The sequence below is a fragment of the Vidua chalybeata genome, chromosome 3 (assembly GCF_026979565.1).
Source record: "Vidua chalybeata isolate OUT-0048 chromosome 3, bVidCha1 merged haplotype, whole genome shotgun sequence".
Classification (NCBI taxonomy): domain Eukaryota; kingdom Metazoa; phylum Chordata; class Aves; order Passeriformes; family Viduidae; genus Vidua; species Vidua chalybeata.
The window spans coordinates 56,445,519-56,465,436 of record NC_071532.1 but is presented as its reverse complement, the minus strand read 5'-3'; the positions used below and the strand labels follow the sequence as shown (position 1 = coordinate 56,465,436).

At 42.3% G+C, this 19,918-nt stretch overlaps 1 protein-coding gene across 2 annotated transcripts; it reads right to left on the bottom strand.

Annotated features, from left to right (window-relative positions):
- Nucleotides 1–110: 110 nt before the first annotated feature.
- Nucleotides 111–18,819, bottom strand: LRP11 (LDL receptor related protein 11). 2 transcript variants are annotated; one of them, XM_053938225.1, is made up of 7 exons: nucleotides 18,297–18,819; nucleotides 13,235–13,398; nucleotides 10,584–10,725; nucleotides 8,354–8,479; nucleotides 7,449–7,658; nucleotides 1,968–2,069; nucleotides 111–1,695 (listed from the first exon to the last, which is right to left on the bottom strand). In XM_053938225.1, exons 1-7 carry the CDS (start codon nucleotides 18,817–18,819, stop codon nucleotides 1,541–1,543), a joined length of 1,422 nt encoding a protein of 473 aa, XP_053794200.1. In that variant the 3' UTR covers nucleotides 111–1,540. The 2 variants fall into 2 exon arrangements, with proteins under 2 accessions (XP_053794200.1, XP_053794201.1); XM_053938226.1 differs by having other exon boundaries at nucleotides 13,235–13,395.
- Between the last annotated feature and the right edge of the window lie 1,099 nt (nucleotides 18,820–19,918).

Genomic DNA, 19,918 nt, shown 5'->3' with positions numbered 1-19,918 from the left:
CTTCTTATAAGGCTGTTCCACAGAAAGGAGAAATTCTGTCTGCTCTCATGATGCAGTCTTGTAGCACTGAATTTAGCTGGCAATGGAAATGAAACACAATGCAATAAGTGTAAGAATAGAATCAGTTTATTAGAGCTATTTTACATAAAGTAATCAAGAACAAATTACTTGAAGAACTATTTGTATACCATGGCAATATTCTTGCTGACTCAAAGTTACTGAAGTACAAAAGACAACATACAAAACAATGCATGCCCCATTTGACTCTGGTTTTATTGAGACCCATGAGGAATGTGACATCCTTGGGACAGCCAAACAAGACAGACAGCATAGTGTGTGTATATATATATGTATATATAACATGTACTGTACACATTTTACTGGTAACACATCTGCAGTTCACTCACACATATCGATTACTTGCTCTAATTCTATGAGAATTTTTCTGGGGTGAGGGCAGATCACTGAAGCTTTCAAGCTTTGCAGGGAGCTAAGGGATAACCAGCAGGAATCCTACACTCCATTATCTTGGGTAGAAACTGCTCTGTGCTGTTCTCATACTGTGTGAGGGTGGTGGGCTGGATGTGGGAAAGGCTGAACAAGCCCTGAGCTCCAGGGAGAGACACAGTTCCTGGGATTGTACACAGAATCTAGAGGGGTTTGGGTTGGAAAGGGCCTTAAAGATAATTTAGCTCCAACCCCCCTGCCATGGCCAGGGACACCTTCCACTAGACCAGGTTGCTCAGGGCTCCATCCAGCTTGGCCTTGAACTTTGCCAGCAATGGGGCATCCACAGCTTCTTTAAGCAGCAGTACACAACTGCTGTTGAGCACTGGGAAGTCCAAGCCAGCTGAGGAGCTGCATTTTTTCATTTCAGCATTTAGCAAGCATGGCTGTCAGCTAGCAGTGCAGAGACTTAAACTGAGTGAAAATAACATGCTTTCTTCCTTAAATCCCAATTTTATTTGCAAAAGCTGGTGCGTGGATAGCAATTGCTTTTAATTAACAAAGCAAGACACATTCTTTAATGAAAATACTCCCAGTGCATCAGGTGGAAAGAACACAACTGGTCTCTGCTGGACAGTGAAGGAACATGTTGGCTGGAGCATCCAGGTCCCCACAGTGGTGGCAGCACTGAGATGGCACAGGCTTCCCTCCCACCTTGGCCAACACAGCTGGGCTGTGGGGCCTTGGCTGCTCCAGGGCCCAGGCCCTGGGGTGCACTCAGCACTGGCTGAGACCCCAACAACTGTGGGGAGGGGCAAGGGCACTCCACATCCAGTCTGGGGTCTCCCCACCTTGAAGTGTCTTCTGCACAACAATCAACTAGAGCTACTCTCTGGAGGCTGAATGTTTCTTATTTTCTGAGCAAGGTCATCTACCCACTTTTTATATTATCACCAAAGGGGAAGAGTATGTTCTACATCTCATAGGCTTCTTCTAAACTTGAAAATAAACAAAGGATGTTGGTCCTTTTATAGAGGCAAAGATTCGTGGACACAGGAGAAAGGGGAGAAAACAACTGACCCAAATCCAGTTTTTAGAGATACATCCCATTGATGAGGTAATCGGACTCTTCAGATGTAATGGGTCGAGCTTTTTTGAGCTTCTGTTTCACTAAGCGCAGTCTGCAAGCAACCATAAGCAGCAGCAAAGCAGTGATTGCCAAGCCTAAGGCTAAGGGTAACACAGCACCTACAATGAGGTTAAGAGAAATTACATTTTATTTAACACAGTGAGATGCTGGTGGAGAAAACCTGAACTATATCTTCAAAAATACAGCTAGTCTATCATTAGATGTTAGTAATTGGAACAACTCATACTATGAAGCTAAACTGCACAATCATGTTAGGGACAGTTCAGAATATGTAAGTACATTATTCAATTCTTGACCACTTCATCTGTATCTACAGAACCTGACTGAAAAACTGACATAATTCAAAATTAATTCACATCATTGGTCTTACCTGTTTCTGGGACTGGGCGACCACCTCCAAGCTGATCTCTCTTTGGCATCATTATGCCATCCCCATTTTTATTATCTGTTCTTTTCCCTGAGGAATTGTTATCTGTACAAAATCAAGCAAGATAAATGAATACTGCAGTTCAGTGACTCAAGAAATCTTATCCACAGGACACTAGGATTAAATAACGTGAAGCACTTAAACTTAGGGGGAAAAAACAAACAAAAGAACAGTTTAAGAACTTCTGACTTCGACTGTATAACTTGAGTTTTTGAAATAATGTGAAACTAAAGCTAAAATTTAGATTCAATTTTACATCCCAAACCACAATGCATCTCAACCAAAAGCAAGAGCACTTTGATACATTTGCTGACAGACTTCAAAACTGTGACAGAGCTAGCAGAAACACACTATGCTACAAGATCTGTAAAATATGATTGTGAAATGTTGTAATTGGAATTACATGTAGTGGTGGGTGTTAAGGAAGTGTTTAAGTCAATTAGCTTGGAATGTGCACTGTGTGTAAGTCCCACCCACTACCACCAGCTCTGAAGAGCTGCAGGTGTCCCTGGCAGTAGCAGCAGCAAATGCACACGACTGCTAATTAAAGCTTAAATTGTTTTATTGGTACTGTCATGAAAGTCCATGCTAATGTTCCCACTCCAAGGCAGAAGGCAGCCTTGCAGGCTGCAGCTTTATTGCCCTGCCATTCCCTGACTTCACCTGCAGGGAATGCTGTAGAAACAAGCCATGGCCCTCTCCTTGTTGGGCTCCTGATGTTGTCCTGGCATGTAAAGTAGACTGGAAAAAATCCTAACAGTGAATGTACTGGCTTTAAAATACCCATATGGTATCAGAGATGTGCAAGACCACCTAAATGTAACTGACACCAAAAGCAGCAGCTGTTTTTCCTGAATTAAACTAAATGAATTTTTGTCTTTATTTTGGAAATACCCAAAAGACATCAGGTCTTTTTAAGAGCTGCTCCAGCCTGCATCTAAACGCCTGTTTTAGAAACTTGTTTCCCTGCCGTTTAAGTAAAGGGAATATTTAAGTCAACTGTTTGTAAAGAAATTTGGCAAATATGGAGAATAGTTTAGTGGGAAATTTTTGGAATGGTAGAAGAATAGAATCCTTTCAATAAAGCTTGTAGGGTTTTGCTAGGACTTGTGGCTGTTCTTACACGACTGAAGAGACTATCAGAGTCAATGCTGCTCAATATCTTATCTGTTATCTCTAGAACACAATGAGCAATTTCCTCAAAGAAGTTTAGGAGCCTGGCATAAAGCATTTTACACGGGTTTAATTTAGTTTTCACTTTCTCTTGATTTTCTGGTCTACTCAGAGGAAATTGCCGTTTACAGCCCTTTCCAATTACCCTAAATTACAGAGCTAGGTTACGGCTACTGGTGTGGGTGCCTCCGCAGTAAAAACATGACTAAGGCTTGGGAACTCAGTCAAATGCTGTAATCCCAGCCCCGAACAGCACTGCACGGGCAGCCTGGGAGAGGCAGAGGCCCTGTGCCAGGGGAATGCAAAGCTGTTATAGTGATTTACACACTTGGGTTGGCTGCGCTGGGGAGTGCAAATCTTCAGGCTGCTCATGAATTCAACTTGTCTGCACGACCCTGTTTGCCACTGGCCACTGCTGCTTAGAAACCAGCCCCCTGCTCACTCCAGAGTGCTGTGCTGCTGAGTGTTTTCTATATTCATCTGCAAGTTCAGGAGTGCCAGAATATGCAGCTGGGCTTAAGAACTTCCCTGGAGAAGGACATGGGCTATTTGGAGGCAGCCATGCAGAAATGCTGCACTGGCCTTTGCAGGAGATGCAGTCTGGGTAACTTTACTACCATGGAAACATGTCTGCAGAGAGAGAAAGAACCCTTTCACTGACATCAAATGCCTCTTCCTCCATCCACTCCCGACTTTGAAAGAAAATGTTTGGCCTTTCAGCTTGGGCAAAAGTAGACCATGAGTCTGTTGCAGAAGACTCAGTGCCCTGAGTGTCTGAGGGGGCTATCTCAAAGTCAGACTTGGTATTCCCCTGGACTTACCCTGCTGTAGAGGAATCCCATTGAAAAGGCAGGAGTGCAAAACAAGATTTACCCATTGTAAACAATCAATGATTTTTGGGTTTTGTATTGGTTGGTTGTGGTTTTTTTCACTTTACTTCTAATAGATCCCCTGTTAGGTCAGACAGAAGTTTTAAACAGTCCTTAACTTGGACTTGCATATTTTCATGCTTCGGTGTAAATCCTTAAAAAGTTTGTATGAAGTCAGAGCTAAGTATGAAGGGCCACTGTAAGGAAGGTTAAAGGAAATTTGGAACAGAGAATCTATTAAGAGAAAATGGACTCTGGAAGAAAGTTCCCTTAGTATCACACTCATAGGTAGAAAGCTCATATATCTGCTACCAGGAACTATCTCACAGTCCAAAACATTACAACTTAGCCCAGCTCCTTTGGAGAAAAGATAAATTTGGTCATACTTGACAAGGAAGTCCCTTTATTAGACATCTTTATTGAATTCTCAGAGATGAAAACTGTTTATGGAGAGCTAAGTAGCAGAAGGGACAGGCCTTTACTGGTACTTTAGCCACCACTAATAAAAAAACAAATGTAAAAAAGAAAACAAAAGAACTCCCAAGTCCTACAATGTCTTGGGAAAAACTTCTCTTCTTTAAATATCAACGCAAAGCTCCTGTATCAAGCATAGAGTCTAGCAGCTGGAATGTGCCACATGCTGTCTCCAGTAGGTAAAACCTTAATTTACTCTACCTGCAGTCACTTGATTTAAGAGCATCATGTTTTCCTTCCTGGATTGATTTCCATGATGATCTGAAACTGTCAGCTGATAATTACGAAAAATGTGGCCCTGAATGGAGCACTTGCAAGTGAAAAGCCAAAACCTGTGCTGCCACTGTAAAGCCACATCCCCTAATATGTATCTTATATACATAGTGACATTAAAACCGCTAAAGCTTATTTTCAAAATTTATGTAAAATATATATAAGAAGCCAGGATGTTTGCAATGTCAGCTCCAGGCCAACAAGAACACGATTGCCTTGGTCCAACAGAGACCTTTACAGTGATTCAGAGGCAGAGGTTCTACCTTGGCACCAGCAGCAGGAGACAATCCCTCCCAAAACAGGATTTCTGCCAGTGGAATTGCTGAACTTTTGAGGCTGCTGGTATGATTTCTGCTCAGTGTTGATTATCTCTTTTCGAAAATGTATCTAGCATTATTGCCCTCCTGGACACGTTTCCGGATGAGCTCCATGGAGCTGCTCCAGCATTTCTGTGCCTCTCATTTTTGTATCACATAAGTATTAGATTTGGTCTGTAACCTCCCTGAGATGGCAGTGGTGGAGGGACATCTAATTAATGGATGTGGGTGGATTTTAAGGAATAGGTTAAATGCCTGTCTCTTCAACTCCATAAAGACTGTGGTGTTTCCCAGTGGGGCAGGACTTGAGCCTCTCTGGACCTCTGTGAATCATTAATACACAGCATGGGACTCCATGAAGTTTCAGTGTCTGCAGGAGAAGACAGCAGCTCAGAGCAGGTTTCTGCCCTCTGGACCCATGTACCTAGCATGCACCTAGCACCTCTTCACGTCTCACCCCACGCACCCTAACTGGAATCGATCCATAGGGGATCTATTTTAAACCTATTTTAAACAGCTGAGCTGTTTGCTGCTTTTTTTGATTAGACGTATTGGGCTCCTGGGTCAGTAAAGACTGGATCCTTTTATTCCACAGGGAAATAATTAAGCAACTAAAATCAAGTTTTGACTGAGCCCTGTCAAAAGAAAAACATTAAACCCACAAGAATTAAAACAGCTTGAAATCTTGCCTGTTGAAAATTAGAAGATTACAACAGGTACTGGTAGTACACTAATCACAGAAGCCCCATCACACTTCTTTAGTTTTCTAAGAATCTTTCTTTGCTTGTGTACTGCTGTGCAAAAGCTACCTTTAGAACAAAACTGGTGCAAGTAAGTTACTGTGCAATGGGTGAACACAGAAAATTATTATGCAAAAATGCTTCTGCATTGTACGTCCAGTTATAACCCTTGATTATCAGTTGCTGAAGATGGTGACCTCAGTTCTGGTTTTATGCCTGGATTCACAAGCCAAATTATTTTTGAGACCTACTTAGCAGTAGGTCTCAAAAATCTTAGGACCTACTTGACTTCCCACTGGAGCCTGCAAAGCTCTTTTGGAAGTTTGATGTTTAGTTTGGGTGGCCCCATATCAGGTGTCACTCAAGACTATGTGAATGAGAAGGGTTTGAAGCAGACTTCAGTTTTAGTCAGCAGTGAGGAGTGGTCTAGAGGTCATCTATACTGCCAGAAAAGGGAAAAACATTTGGGACAGGATTTTGCTGTCAGTCCCCACACATTCACTGAGGCCATCGAATTCTTAAGAACATTGTTTTCACTCCCTTTACAGAGATTTCACTCCTTCTGCACTCCACAGATGAAGTACATGCACCTTGAAGGAACGTCCAGGTGCCAACCAGGTCAGTGCCCTTTTCCAGAGCCGACAGCAGAGGGCACTGAGCACTGCTCTGTTGTAACTGGAAAATAAAGCTGGTTATAAATAGCTGTGTCTTGGGGCACATGAATCAGTCTAAACCATGAAGAAATAAAAGTGGGGGGTTTGTACTGATTCTACACTCTGTGCACACAGCTTTGCTTTCATTTAATTGCCATTTCAGCTGACGAATTTTAATTCATCAGCATGAACCTTAAAAGACACATAAATTTCACTGCAGTTTCTGGAGCTTTACCAAGGCCAGGGTTGGGGCTCTGCCTGTAACATCACACAATGACTCACTACAGGCTTGCAGCCACTGTGCAGAACAATACTGGGGACCTGTACGCAGACACCTGAGGTAGCTTGTTACCAAAGCCTGAGACTTTTCTACAGTGATGAAAGACTTCTCCTGCCCTGGAGACAGAGTTCAGGAAAAAAAAAAAAAAAAAAAAAAAGCCCATAATAGTAAAGATATTAGCTCAGGAAAAAAAAAAAAAAAGGAAAAAAAAAAAAAAAGAGAGAGAGAAGTAATACTTAGCACCAGGAGAAAAGAAATTACTCTCACCCAAGTTGAACAGTATTTTTTTATGTGCTCCTGAAATACGCCCTACAGATTTTAAAGACCCTTAATACATCAGCCTACACAGCTGAACCTGTGGCAGAATTTTTATTTAGTTCACTGCACATTTTGTTCCTTAGACTGTATTATTTCCCTACCATTCCTACACTTCAACTTTCTTTTTGCACCTAGTATAAAACAGACTGACAATAATAAATCAAAACCTACTTAGAACTTCATTATTACAGGTTTCTTTTGTATTTATTTACATTTTAATTTTTTTCCTGTTAGCCAGGCACCAAAAGACAATTAAATCAAATTTAAGGTGCAAGACACTTCCTTTCTTTAAGGAGAAGGTGTCATCGAAACTGATTCAATTCTTACCTGGCACAAATCCACTGATTTGTTTCTTTGGTCCCTGAGAAAGCGATTGGTTAGACATGTCTGCATCCACTGAGAGAAGTGGTTGATTTCTGGCAGTGGCTTTCAGGGTGTTCACGGCAGAGTTTTCCTCTATGTTTTCAGTCAGTCCTGCAGTCCTTTGCTGGGTAGTGCCAAGAGCTGCATGTGTCACCGTCTTCCGACCCGAGCTGACTGTCAACAGAAACAAAAGTTTCTGTACAAAGCTGAAGGGAATTGAAGTGTTCTTAAGGAAGACTATTCAAGACAGGCCTTGAGGCAGAGTAAACAACTTCCTCAGGTTCAAACATATGATGAAATGTGAGCCACAGATAGCTAACACTTGCTCACAAGAGTACACTCATGACCCCTACAGTGAAATCCAGTAACTAAACTACAAATGATTAGCCATTGTGCCCATTCACCCTCTGGTGGCTTTTGTTCTCTTAGCTGAGCATGGGCACATGCTGAGGGATGACTAATGAAAGCAAACAGCATGATGGTGAATCAACCAGTTCCCTTGTGTGTCCACAGTGTTTCAGATTCTTGCAAGGTGTCTAACAGCACTGTGAAGGGTACCTCTGAGACACCCTTTCACAAGAGACCACGGTTCTTGTTTTCAGAATCATCCTGCAAAACAGATCTTTTAACTGCTGAACACAAAACCTGTCACTTAGGGACAGTTAGCTTAAATATGCTTTGAAGAAAATTTCTAAGCACCTGAGTATGCAAATATCAAACCTTCCCATGTGCTAATTCCAGTGAAAGGCTGGGAGCAAACTGCTTGCTTACAGGGAGAGAGGTCACAGAAGTGGCATTGTCCCCCTTTGGTCATTGAGGCTGTGGTTACTTTCACAGTCTACTGTGCCACTGTGGCCTGGCACACTTACGATTCTGGCAGAAAGTCTCATCTGATCCATCAGGACACTGTCTCACACCATCACACGCAAATGTGATGTCAATGCAGCAGCCATCATCACAGATAAACTGGTAGCGAGAGCAAACCCCAACGCAGGCTGTTGAGAAACAATTCCCAAATTACCAAAAGAGAAATCCAAGTAGTAAATACTGAGTCAGTGACTGAGTCAGTGGCTAAAATCTGCAGCATAGAGGAAAAAGCAAAACCACGCTACATCAAAAAGCACCATGAACAAGGCAGAAAGTCCAGACTCAGCTGTGTGACATCATATTGACTCAGAAGCAAATATAGGCAATAGCTGCTCCTGGCACCTTCATCACTAGCCTGGTAATCTTTATATTACAGGAATACTCAACCTGGAGGCTGTTGCACCTTACACCTTGTGCAGCACCCTTACAGTGCTTTGAATTCTGCTGGCCTAAGCTGAAAGAAGATCTTCCTAGGCTTAAAAGATGCAGAACAGTCCTGGAAATAAAGAAATGAAATCTCTGTGGCTGTAACTGCATCCCTCCTCCTTTTAGTAGTAATTCCTACTAAATATTCATTCAACACCAACATGTTGCTTTACATGCACACATTTGGACCATATGGGATCTTTTATGACGTATTTTCTGCAACATAATTAAAATACTCAAAGAATGCTTGTCATTTATTGACATCAGCAATCCAATGACTTCAATACAGCACAGACCAAAAGAGGACTAGGTCACATTCTCACAAATTACTTTCACCAGAAAGAACTGACTGCTGCCTGCTTTAACATTTGGATTCCCCTGGAAATGGAGAGTGTCCCTGGATGCCCCATTTTGCATACTCAAAGCTTTCCTGAAACCCATTCTGATTCTGTAATTGTCAAGTGTTTACATCTGTGCTTTTGTCTTTCCAACAGCAGTGCAGTTCATCACTTTGTAAAGAACTATCAAGTTCAGGGCTTGATTAGCGTTGTAAGAGCAAATCAATTTGCATAAGGGAGCACAGCCTTTGGTTGTTATCCTGCTGTGTACCAAACGCTGCACCACGCTAAGGGAAGGATGCCAGGAATGCAGATAACTGTTTAAAACCCCTAAAATCTGAAAATGCATCTCCTGAACTTCCTGAACTTCCAGTAATAGCACTGATCTTGCATGTATTAAGGCATCAAGAATTGGTTTAGCTACAGCAGTAGCACTTGAATTGCTAATGTAGCTGGGGAATTAGAAAAATAAAAAAGACACCAAATCCCCTATGTACTCCATACAAAAGATACCCCAGATACCCACACCAGCAAATAAATAAAGCACCAAACCTCTCTGGCTGCTTCAGCTATATTAAATATTAATGAACACAACTCCATCATCCATTACTGGAACACAGGCATTATTAAGCAGATTTTTTTCTTAATAACAGCTTATTGCCAGAGGGACTACCCTCTCACATAGACATATTGTGCAGAGCAAGATTTTTCACTGGTTCTGCTAAACATGATGATAATGCTATTTAACTTTGTGCCAGAGCAGCAGATCTGCATTAGCAACTTGTTAATTACAATGTAATTAGAAGTTATTACATTTAAGAGCAGGACTGACAGCCACTGAAATCTAACTTAGTTTCTTTTATGCTTTGCACATGTTTCTGAAGCTCAGAGTTTAAAAATGATGGGTCAGTTCCAGTTTCAGCTTCCCCAGTAACATAAGGCTTCAATACCAACCATTAGAAAGAAAAACTTAAATGCATTAAAACAAAAAACCACTTTCAGACTACAGATGCAGGTCAGTATTAGTATTAGTCTGCCTCAAACATACTATTAAGTAATTTTAATTGGGTCTTCCCTATAGCACAAGCCCTGTTATGATGCCCACACCATCTGACTGTTACAATGCACCTGACACCTGTGTCAATATTTCACTCCTCAAATCCTGCATGCTTATTAGCAATAGAAGGACAAATACTTTTTACAAAAATTTTTTACAAAAATACAAGTATTTTTTACAAAAATACTTTTCAGTGCCTGAAAGTATTATTGCTCTAACAGGCAAGTGATGCTTGCTTGCTTCATCACAAGAGCGATTAAAAGTTGAAAGAAATGTCATTATTTAATGAGCAAGGGAAAATAAAACACTGGAAACGGAGAATAACATTTTTACCTTTATCAAGACCCTTGCTCTGCTCTGAGTATCATACCCTGGGTGTCACAGAGGCAACAGCTCCAGCCATTTTCTCACCTGCTGCAGAATGAACCATGGGCAGAATGGTCACAGAGACGTTGTCAGAGCTCCTCTGACCTGCAGTGTCTGTCACTGTTAGCTGGAAAATATACCCGCCTTCCTGAATGTGGGACAGTTTCAGTGTTCCTGGCTGTGGTACCTGAGTAAAGACACACAGTAAAAAAACCATATTGGCACAATGGATCCTTCTATGACCTTCCAGGAAAAAGGAGCTCATCATGCAGATTAAATACTTACTGCAGACTAGTGAGCCTACTCAAGCATGTCCTACTCAAGCATGTATTTCAGCATGTAACATTTGCATCCATTTGTAAAAAAAACTCACAGCGTTCAGGTAGTGTTTTCATGATCTACTCAGTTACCTGGAGCTGTGGATCTCAGCACACAAATGGAGAAATTGAGAACAAATGGTCACATACATTTAACTCAATTTTTGAGTAATTAAAAATGTAATTTTAGAGGATAAGCAGTAAAATATTGGCCTTTTGCTCTTTATCAAGTTAGTCTGTAGATAATATAACATGGATCCACAGAAATAAATTTTCATGCCTAAAAGAGAACAATAATTTTTGATTAATTTGGCCATAGAGTCCTAGACCTTCCATTATAGAAGAGTGTATTGATAAACACATTTTTTCTCTAAGTGAGAAAATTTCCTACCTGAAATTTCTTACCTTTTCTATTTACATGAATGGACTCAGTTATCTGATCAGACTGTTGAGTACCTCCTGATGGAGTGTATGATCCCTTACAATTTTATTCTTTAATACGTTAAAGAAATTATTATACTCTAAAAAACACCTGCTGTTGTTCACTGTGACTGTTGGGAGAGCAAGTATGGTATTTAAAACTCATGAGCCATGGAGCCCAAGTCTCTTCCCAGTGCAGAGACAGAAATGCCACTGACTTCTGAATACGCCACCACTCCTGGTGTCCTCTGTGCTTTCCTTCTTATTTTCATGCTGCCCTGAAGAATGCTGGCCTATATCTGCTTACACAGAAACTTTGCCTCAAAAGAGATAATCAGCATTAAAAAAAACCTCCAACCCATTACTGTCCCCAAGTGTCCAGGAGCTGTGCAGCTACAGAATAGGGGTAGTAATCAAAGAAGCAAATTACCTAAAAAAAGAAACAATCAGTCACTACAGGAAAAAAAAAAGGCTTCCTTCTACAATATGATACGATCTCTTTATAGCAGTCCTTCCCCCTCCTCTGCCTTCTATTTATTCTTTGCTACATAAGAGCAATGCAACAGCTGCCTTTTATCTTATTTAAACACACTCCCATTCTCCCTTGTAGCTATGGATTCATACATTATTCTCAAAGAATAAATGACACGAAATCCAGTAACTTCAGGGCAGTAACCAAAGCACTGAAGACATCAACTGAAGAATGCATAAAAAAAAATCACAGCTATTAATTCAACTCTAGAATTTAAATTATCATGGTTAATCACCAGAGTCCATATCTGTAGGAGAAATCCCTGCTCACTTGAACACAATGGAAAAGTATTTATTTAAGCATTAATGTGTGTCAAATTCATTTTCTGCTAACAAATACAAAAAAGCCACCAAGGTTAATGTGAATTTTACAAGTTTGAATGGATATAAGGCTTGTCTCTATTTTATAAAGTGACTTTGAGTAATATTAAAAATATAAACTTTAAATGTTTTTATTAAATTCTAATTTTTGTTTTATTCTATGCTACTAAATCAAAGATTAATTTTAAAAGTACTTAATTGCTCTTTTAAGAAAATAATGCTGCAAGGGGACAGATTATGAAGTCTTTGATAATGAAGTGTTCCTTTTATCTAGATGATATCTAGCAACTAAGCTTCATTTTGCTTCATACTCTCTCACCTCTACATATCCTTCCTGCTCTAGGTGGAGTTCCCAGTGTGCCCTGGATGTTTTGGGCTGTGAACAGACTACGAGTAGAATCTGTGAACTTGAGACATTTTTTCTTTCTTTTTCTGCTGATCCTAGAGCATTGACAAAAAAGACTAAAATGCAGAATCCCTCTCTTCATGGGTAATTTTAATTTGAAATCAAAGCACAGCAGAAAATGGATGGATAAAATATCTCATAAGGTTTCCATAGTGTTTCTTTGTAGCTTCTCCGTAAGCACTGACAGGAGACTGCTGGTGAAAATCCTTTATTATTTTTAGTAACTGAATTACTGAGGGGTCTCTAACTGGGGTGACAGAAGCTGAAAACCAAATGCAGTGAGTATAAATAAAGCACAGCTCAAACACAGTGGAGTATTATTATCTACTTATTTGCTGCTGGTTGTCCCATGCCATCCAGGAAAGAGATTAACTGTGTAAGCCACTAGAAATAATCACTGGAACTACCCAGGGACACAGTGTAGTCTCCTTCACTGGAGATCTTCAGGATGGGATTGGACAAATAAGATAATCTCATTGAGGCTCCTTGTCCCACAAACAGTTGGACCAGATGATCTTTTGAGGTCCCTTCCAACCTGGGCTGCTCTACATTTGTGTGAAATAAATGTTCAAGTTGTACAGGCATCCTAATTTTGGTGCCTTGTAGACAGATTTGTATATATTTAATATTTTTAGCTGTACATTTAAAACTTGAACACAACAACCTGGAAGTAACTGGCCACAAGGGGATTGCACATGTACCTGCATTTCAACCGATGAGTCACCCTGCAGCAGTGCCCACTCATAGTGCACAATTCCGTGGTCATCAGAACTTTCCCGGCCATCCAAAAGCACCCAGTCCACAGGTGACTGCAGCACAATGTCCTGGCCCGCCCTACACTGTGGAGGCTCATCATATTCTTCTTCTTGAACAAAAAAAGAGAAGATGAGTTATTTATGAGGGAAGGCGGAGTGATTATTTATATAAACCACTTTTTTTTCCTTGGTTAAGGTATTGTTTCACCTTTGTGCAACTTCCTGAAAGAGGAACGTGTTCATTAGTGCACGTTTTGTTAAGCAAAGTAGTATCTGCTTCAATTTTAGTTAATTGTCCTATGATGTCTTCAGGAATTAACATTAGAAGCACATGGCATAGAAAACCTCTCTAGGTACCTGGATGTTTCAGTAATACAACAAACAGGATTATTAGCATCAGTGTACTTTTTTAATCTGAACTAAGGAAAATAGGTCTAAATATGACTTACATACAGATGGTAGTTACAGCACCTTTTTTATACCTTTTATAGTACTCTGCATAATTCAATAGGCTTCTAGTCCCTATTTACAATGCATCATTATAGGAATGAAAGACTGATTTAGCATAAGGTGGCACCCTGATGAAGTAGTGTACATGATTATTAGAAATCATCAAAGACCACCAATTTTAAGTGCCTCATTTAAGATATCAAAAGCTAAAATATCAGAATATTTAGGATATTCAGAATATTTATTTATAGCATTTTGCTATATTCAAAGTACAATCTTTACTGATTAAAATTGTGAGTACTAAGTGCTTTTGCCAATCACACCACAAACTTTTGGGTTAGACTAACAAAAGTCTAACCCAAAGACTGTATCTTTCTACAGTTCCCCACTCAAGTTTCATTCCTTCTCTGGGCATCCTGAGTGCCAGGGTGCTCTGCTCTTCAACCTCCACAAAGGATACCCTGTAAAGGATATTGATGTTATGCTCAGAAGAGCAATTACTGAAATCAAGGTTGTAACTGCACTCCATGTGGGCAGAGCTGCACAAGGAAAGGTGGTTTTTCATCACCTTTCATCAATGTGGGGAATCTTCCTTGCACGTGCTCTTCAGCGGTATCATGAACGTGCTTGAAGCCTTGGAGCTCATGGGAGCAGTGGGACAACTGTTTACCTCTGACTAAAGAGAAAAATTCTTATTTCTTGTTTTTTTCAGTAGTAGGTCAGGCATAGAAAATTTCAAGGTAAATATCTAAAGTTAGGAAAACATACAATAACTAGGTATAATAATAGAAAGGTATAATCATAGAAAGTATGAAACAGTTCTTGTTTATCCAATGACAAAGCTTTCCCTAATTTGTATACACTTGCTTCTCAAAACCAACTTTGCTTAAAAAGCAACATCCAGGTCCAAAAAAACCCGCAAAACTCATTGTTAATAAAACCTCAAAACTAATTGTTAATAAACACCATCATTATGGTGCCAGGGCAACTTTTAGATGATATAAATGAGTTATGTACAATCTTCACACAGTTACTTACTTTACAAATAACTGTCAAAAAGAAACTGACCTGGGTCAGTTTCAAACAGCACAGCCCAGTCTTTTGCTTCTACCTTGGAGAGGGGTTTTATGTCACCTGAATGGTTTAAATGACTTGATCAATGCCCTGCAAGGGCAGAAACAAGCCCTAATTCCCCTAAGCAATGAGGATACTTTCTTCCTGGACTAACTTTAGACTTCTGCAGCAGGAGTTGCAAAGGAAGGACCACTTCACATTGAGTCAGTCACAGAAATTCATGCCAGCCCTTTGTTAAAGATGAGTGACGGACCACACAGACCTCTGGTCACAAAGGACAGAGGCACCATCCTTTGCCTGTAAGCCACCAGATCATCTTTGGAAAGGTAAATCAATGGCAAAAAGGAAAATCTGGCTTGAGACATATGGCATGGGAGTAGACAGCCTCTTGAGCTGAAGATTCTTTTTCCACAGCAAAGTTTTAAGCAATGGAATACATGATCCTTAGTGAAACACTTCCAAATCTGGGGAATAAGAAGTCAATACCAAAAGTACCAAAGAGGCAAACTCATTGGAGCCACTTGCAACCACCACTCATGGGAATAAAGCACTATCAGCCACAGGTCAACAGAAAAATAATCTCTTAACTTCTGCTTTCAACTTGCATTTAAGCTGAATGTAAATAAGCAGAATGGAACTGAAATATACCAGGTCAACATTCTGAGATGCTGGAGCTGGCTCCTTTCTAGAAAAAGGGGTGAAACACTTATTTATTTGGGAACCAACACAATAGGCTTTTTTTTTTTTTATCATGCTTTTTATTTATTCTGTTCCCTCTATCCTTTATACAGACTTGACCTGTCAATAATGAAGCTTCCAGCTAGTTTTCTGAATGAAGGCTTTGTTTTAAAAGGTTATTTCACTGCCAACTCCTGAATGTGTTTGGTATTAAGGTACCTTGATGTTGAATCCTCCCATTGCTCTCCACTAGTGATCTTAGAGATCACTGTATCCCAATGCACAGAAATATTTTGGAATTATGAGGGCACCACATCTGTGGGTAAGTGTTGGTTTGGTATTATCAGAAAGAAAACAGTGGAAGATTCAAGAAAAAAAGTACTCTGAAAGAAAAACAAAACAAAACAAAAAAAAACAAAAAAAAAACACCAAAAAAACCCAAAAAAAAACCCAAAAAAAAACAACAAAAAAAAGGAGCAGCTAAAATGTAAACCCCTCATGGAAAAAAATCTTGAAATGAAAAGTTCTTTACTAAACTTCTTAAACTCATTCATGGGGTGACAGAAGGGAAAAGAGATGTGCCTTCATCATCCTGTTGTCCAGAATGTTTTTCAATGTAATTCAAGAATGCACTGGTAACAAAACATCAGAGCAAAATTATTCAATCTTAACTTTAACTATCCTGGTCTATGTCACATCTGACAGATACTTAAATAAAAGTTCATTCTCCTTTGTGGCTTTGTTTCAGCTCCAGTGTAATTGCATTAAGAAATCAGAATCCCCTGTTTCCAATACCACCATCACCCACAAGGCAGACTTTTAAATAAAACCAACAGGACACAGAGCAATTTGCAGATTAGGAACTGAAATTGCCTTGCAAGTCCAGTGCTGATAGTCAGAAAAGCTGCCAAAAGGCAAAGTATTTAAGAACTCCAGAATTCAAGAACTCAAGGAATTGAAGAAATTCGAGATTTCTACTAGACAGAGCATATTTTGTACAATATATTATTTATATTGTGCCATAACTGCACCCTAAATTAGTTCCTCATAGGTTTTAATAGAATTAAGGCAGTTCAAAATGAAGCCTAATTCTGTGTGACTTTGATGTAAAAATCTCATCTTAAGCCTTATATCATGCAAGTGCATACAGGCTTATGAAATACAGCTACCATGAAGCTGCTACAAAAATAATACTGTGGAACTAATACTCCTCCTGTTGAAAATGTCAAGATCACACCTTGGGTTTTTCTGGTACCTTAAGCTTGCCTCATCTCTATTGCTGTAAGATCCTTCCTTATAGCTCTCTAATCTACCTGTCCATGCACATTCCAAAAAATATTCAGGAATCATAATGCCTCTACAAATCAAGCCCCTGCTCTCTTTTACTTCCAGGGGATTCCCACTAATATTCTCATGAAATGTGCAGGACTGAATGAACCTCAAGCCTGAGGTCTCCCCTCCCAAGAGAGCAGTAACAGTAGGCAAATCTGGGCACTGTTTTCACCCACACCAACACCAGGTCTTCTTCCTGTTGCATGCAGTGACTAATTTACTTCAGATGAGATCTATCACTGAGTAAGATACAGATGACTTTTGGGAAAGTACTGTGCACAGAAATAATGAAATTTAGTCAAAATTAGTTAAGAGGAGACTGTTTAACAACAGGAGGTGGGGGAAGGCAAATAAATTCTTTGAATCAGGTGCTAGGAAACAGACTCCAAATTTAGAAATCCAGATTTGTTTTCATCTACAGCTGCTTGGTCTGGATAATATTGTTCTTAAATATGCTTCAGAGCTGAACAAACAGCTGCTTTTGATGTGGCCTACTTTCCAGAGGTGCTTGTGGAGAATGTCCATGCTGCGTCTGCACTACTGGTGAGGTATCCCTATCTTCTTCAATCTAGGTCTCGAGTTCTTAAGCAGGAAAATTTTTGATTTAAATGAGTAAGAAGCTGTCTTAGGCAATGACATTTGGATAGCACTCCCAAGACTGCCCCGTGCTTGCTCTCAGGCCATGCACCACGTTATGGCATGGCTGGGACCAGCACTTCATGCTTTCAAAGGTGATCAACATGCACAGCTCCTGGGGAGCTGGGACTTCTCTGGCTCCCCAGAGAGTGTGGGGCCAGTGAACATGCACATCCCACTGTCTGGCTCCCAGCCACCAGCTGGCTGGCACAATGCCTCGCCAAGGGCTCTGCAGAGGCAGAGATATTGAGGGATGGGTTTCCCTGTTGCATCCTGGAGTTGCAAACCCACGCTGCATTTCCCCAAGCCCAAACACCCCCAAAGCCCTCACAGAAGTGGTCACGTCTGAAGGGACCACAGTGGGTCTTTGGTTCAACCTCTCCTGCTCAAAGAGGGTCGTCCCATGTGCACATGGCACAGGATTGTGTCCAGACGGGTTTTGAGTATCTCCAGTGAGGGAGACTCCACACTCTGGGCAACCTGCTGCAGTGCGTGGTTACCCGCACAGTAAAGAAGTTCTTCCTTATGTTCAGCACGATCAGTTTCTGCCCGTTGCCTCTTGTGCTATTGCTGGGCACCACCAAGTCGAACCTGGGAGCATCCTCTTGGAACCCCCTCCCCTTAAGGTATTTATACACGTTGTTAAGGTTCCCTTGAGCACAGCCGGGCCGCCTCTCCCGGCCCAGGGAACCCCGCCGAACGGCACGGCGCAGCCCGGCTCTCCTCGCCCCGTCCTCCCACCGGCGATGCCCCACGACTCGGGAGCGGGTTCCCGGCTCCGCGGCCCTGCCGCCCCCGCCATCTCTGTGCCTGCCTTCCCGCCGCGCAAGCCGCTTACCCGTGGGCGGCGGGGCGATGCCGGCGGTCCGGCGGCTGTAGGAGCTGTAGCCGCGGTGCGGGGCGAAGCGGCAGACGGGCCGGCCGCGGTGCGTGCAGTTGAAGAGGTAGCAGCCCGGCTCGGCCGCCGTGCCCCGCGGCCGGGCGGCACCCTGCACCACGGCCAGCGTGCAGCGCGGCTCGGCGCAGCAGGCGTCCAGGCACTGCCGCCAGCCCGACACGGCGCCGGGCGCCCGCAGGAAGGTGGCGCCGGCCGCGATGGAGTCCTTGGTGCGGATGATGGAGTCGGGCCTGGCGGAGAAGCCGCCGCTTCCGCCGCACCGCTCCCCGCCGCCCCCTCCGCCGCTCGCTGTCGCCGGCGGTCCCGGCTCCTCCTGCTGCAGCTGCCGGCGGAACTCCTCCAGCAGCGTCTCCACGCCCGAGATCTGCGAGCGCAGGTCGGCCAGCGGCGCCGCGCAGCGCCCGCCCGGCAGCACGGCCCGCCCGCCCAGCGCCGCCAGCAGCACCAGCACCAGCGCCGCCATGGCCCCGGGCGGCGGCGGGAGCGGCTCCCCCGGGGCACCCCCAGCGAGCGCGGCGCGGGGAGGCGCCGGCCCCGCCCGGCTGCACCAGGCGGAGCGGCCGCGCTCAGCACCCGCCGCCCCGAACAGCTCCGGCGGGCCCCGCCCCGGGACCGCCCCCCAGAGCGACATTCCTTCAGGAGCCGCAGTGATAGGAGAAGGATGGAGGGGTTAAAACTGGAAGAGGGGAATTTTAAAATGTATATTGGAAAGAAATTCTTTACTGTGAGTGTGGTGAGGCACTGGAACAGGTTGCCAAGAGAAGCTGTGGATGCCCCGTCCCTGAAAGTGTTCAAGGCCAGATTGGATAAGGCCTTGCACAATCTAGTTGAAGGTGTCCCTACCCATAGCAGGGGGATTGGGATTAGATGACCTTTAAGGTCCCTTCCATTCTGTGGAAGCCCTTAACATCCTGTGATTCGACGGTTCTATGACTCCGCATGGGGAGATGACACCTGCAAATAATCGGGGTTGGGTGGGGGTCACTGAAACTGCTGGTGGTTCTGTGAACCTGAGGAAACAAACAAATGAAGAGATAAAAAAGAAATTGTGGAAGATCCATCCTGGGCATGGCATTTCTGTTCGGAAATTTCCAAAAAAGGAAGGCAGTAGTCAAAAACATAATGTGCAAAGCTGTAACTTCCTGACCTGCAAAAAAAAAAAAAAAATACCAGATAGGATCTTAACCACCCAAAACAATGGTGAAGAACTCCCTGTGCAAGTTTTTGAAGTCTTTGCTAAACGAGTTTCAGAGAAATTCTTGCAATTAAATTAATCAGTTTTACATCTGTCACAACTTCTGTTTTATCATGAAATTATTGCTGATTCTCTAACACAAATTAATAACAGTATTATCCCTGAAAATCAGCAATCCTTCAAAATAGCTGCTTTGTTATTTTTTATCAGATGCACAGAGCCTCAAAGTGCTAGAATGGCACATTGAGACCTGTCTACGGGCACTGAAAAACATAAGCTTGCCTGTAAATGTAGAGAGGTGGTGGTGGGTTTTGAGCTGTGTACTAAGGGATTTCATAACAGGTCAAGTGAAAGCTCTGTGTTTTCA

Bases quoted from the DNA above. Each gene is read 5' to 3' on its own strand.
- LRP11 (XM_053938225.1), bottom strand. From the start codon at position 18,819: ATGGCGGCGCTGGTGCTGGTGCTGCTGGCGGCGCTGGGCGGGCGGGCC. The intron at 13,399-18,296 runs GTAAGCGGCTTG...TTTTTGTTCAAG, and splicing joins CATCGCCCCGCCGCCCACGG to AAGAAGAATATGATGAGCCT. The intron at 2,070-7,448 runs GTAAGAATTGAA...GATTTTGTACAG, and splicing joins AATCAGTGGATTTGTGCCAG to ATAACAATTCCTCAGGGAAA.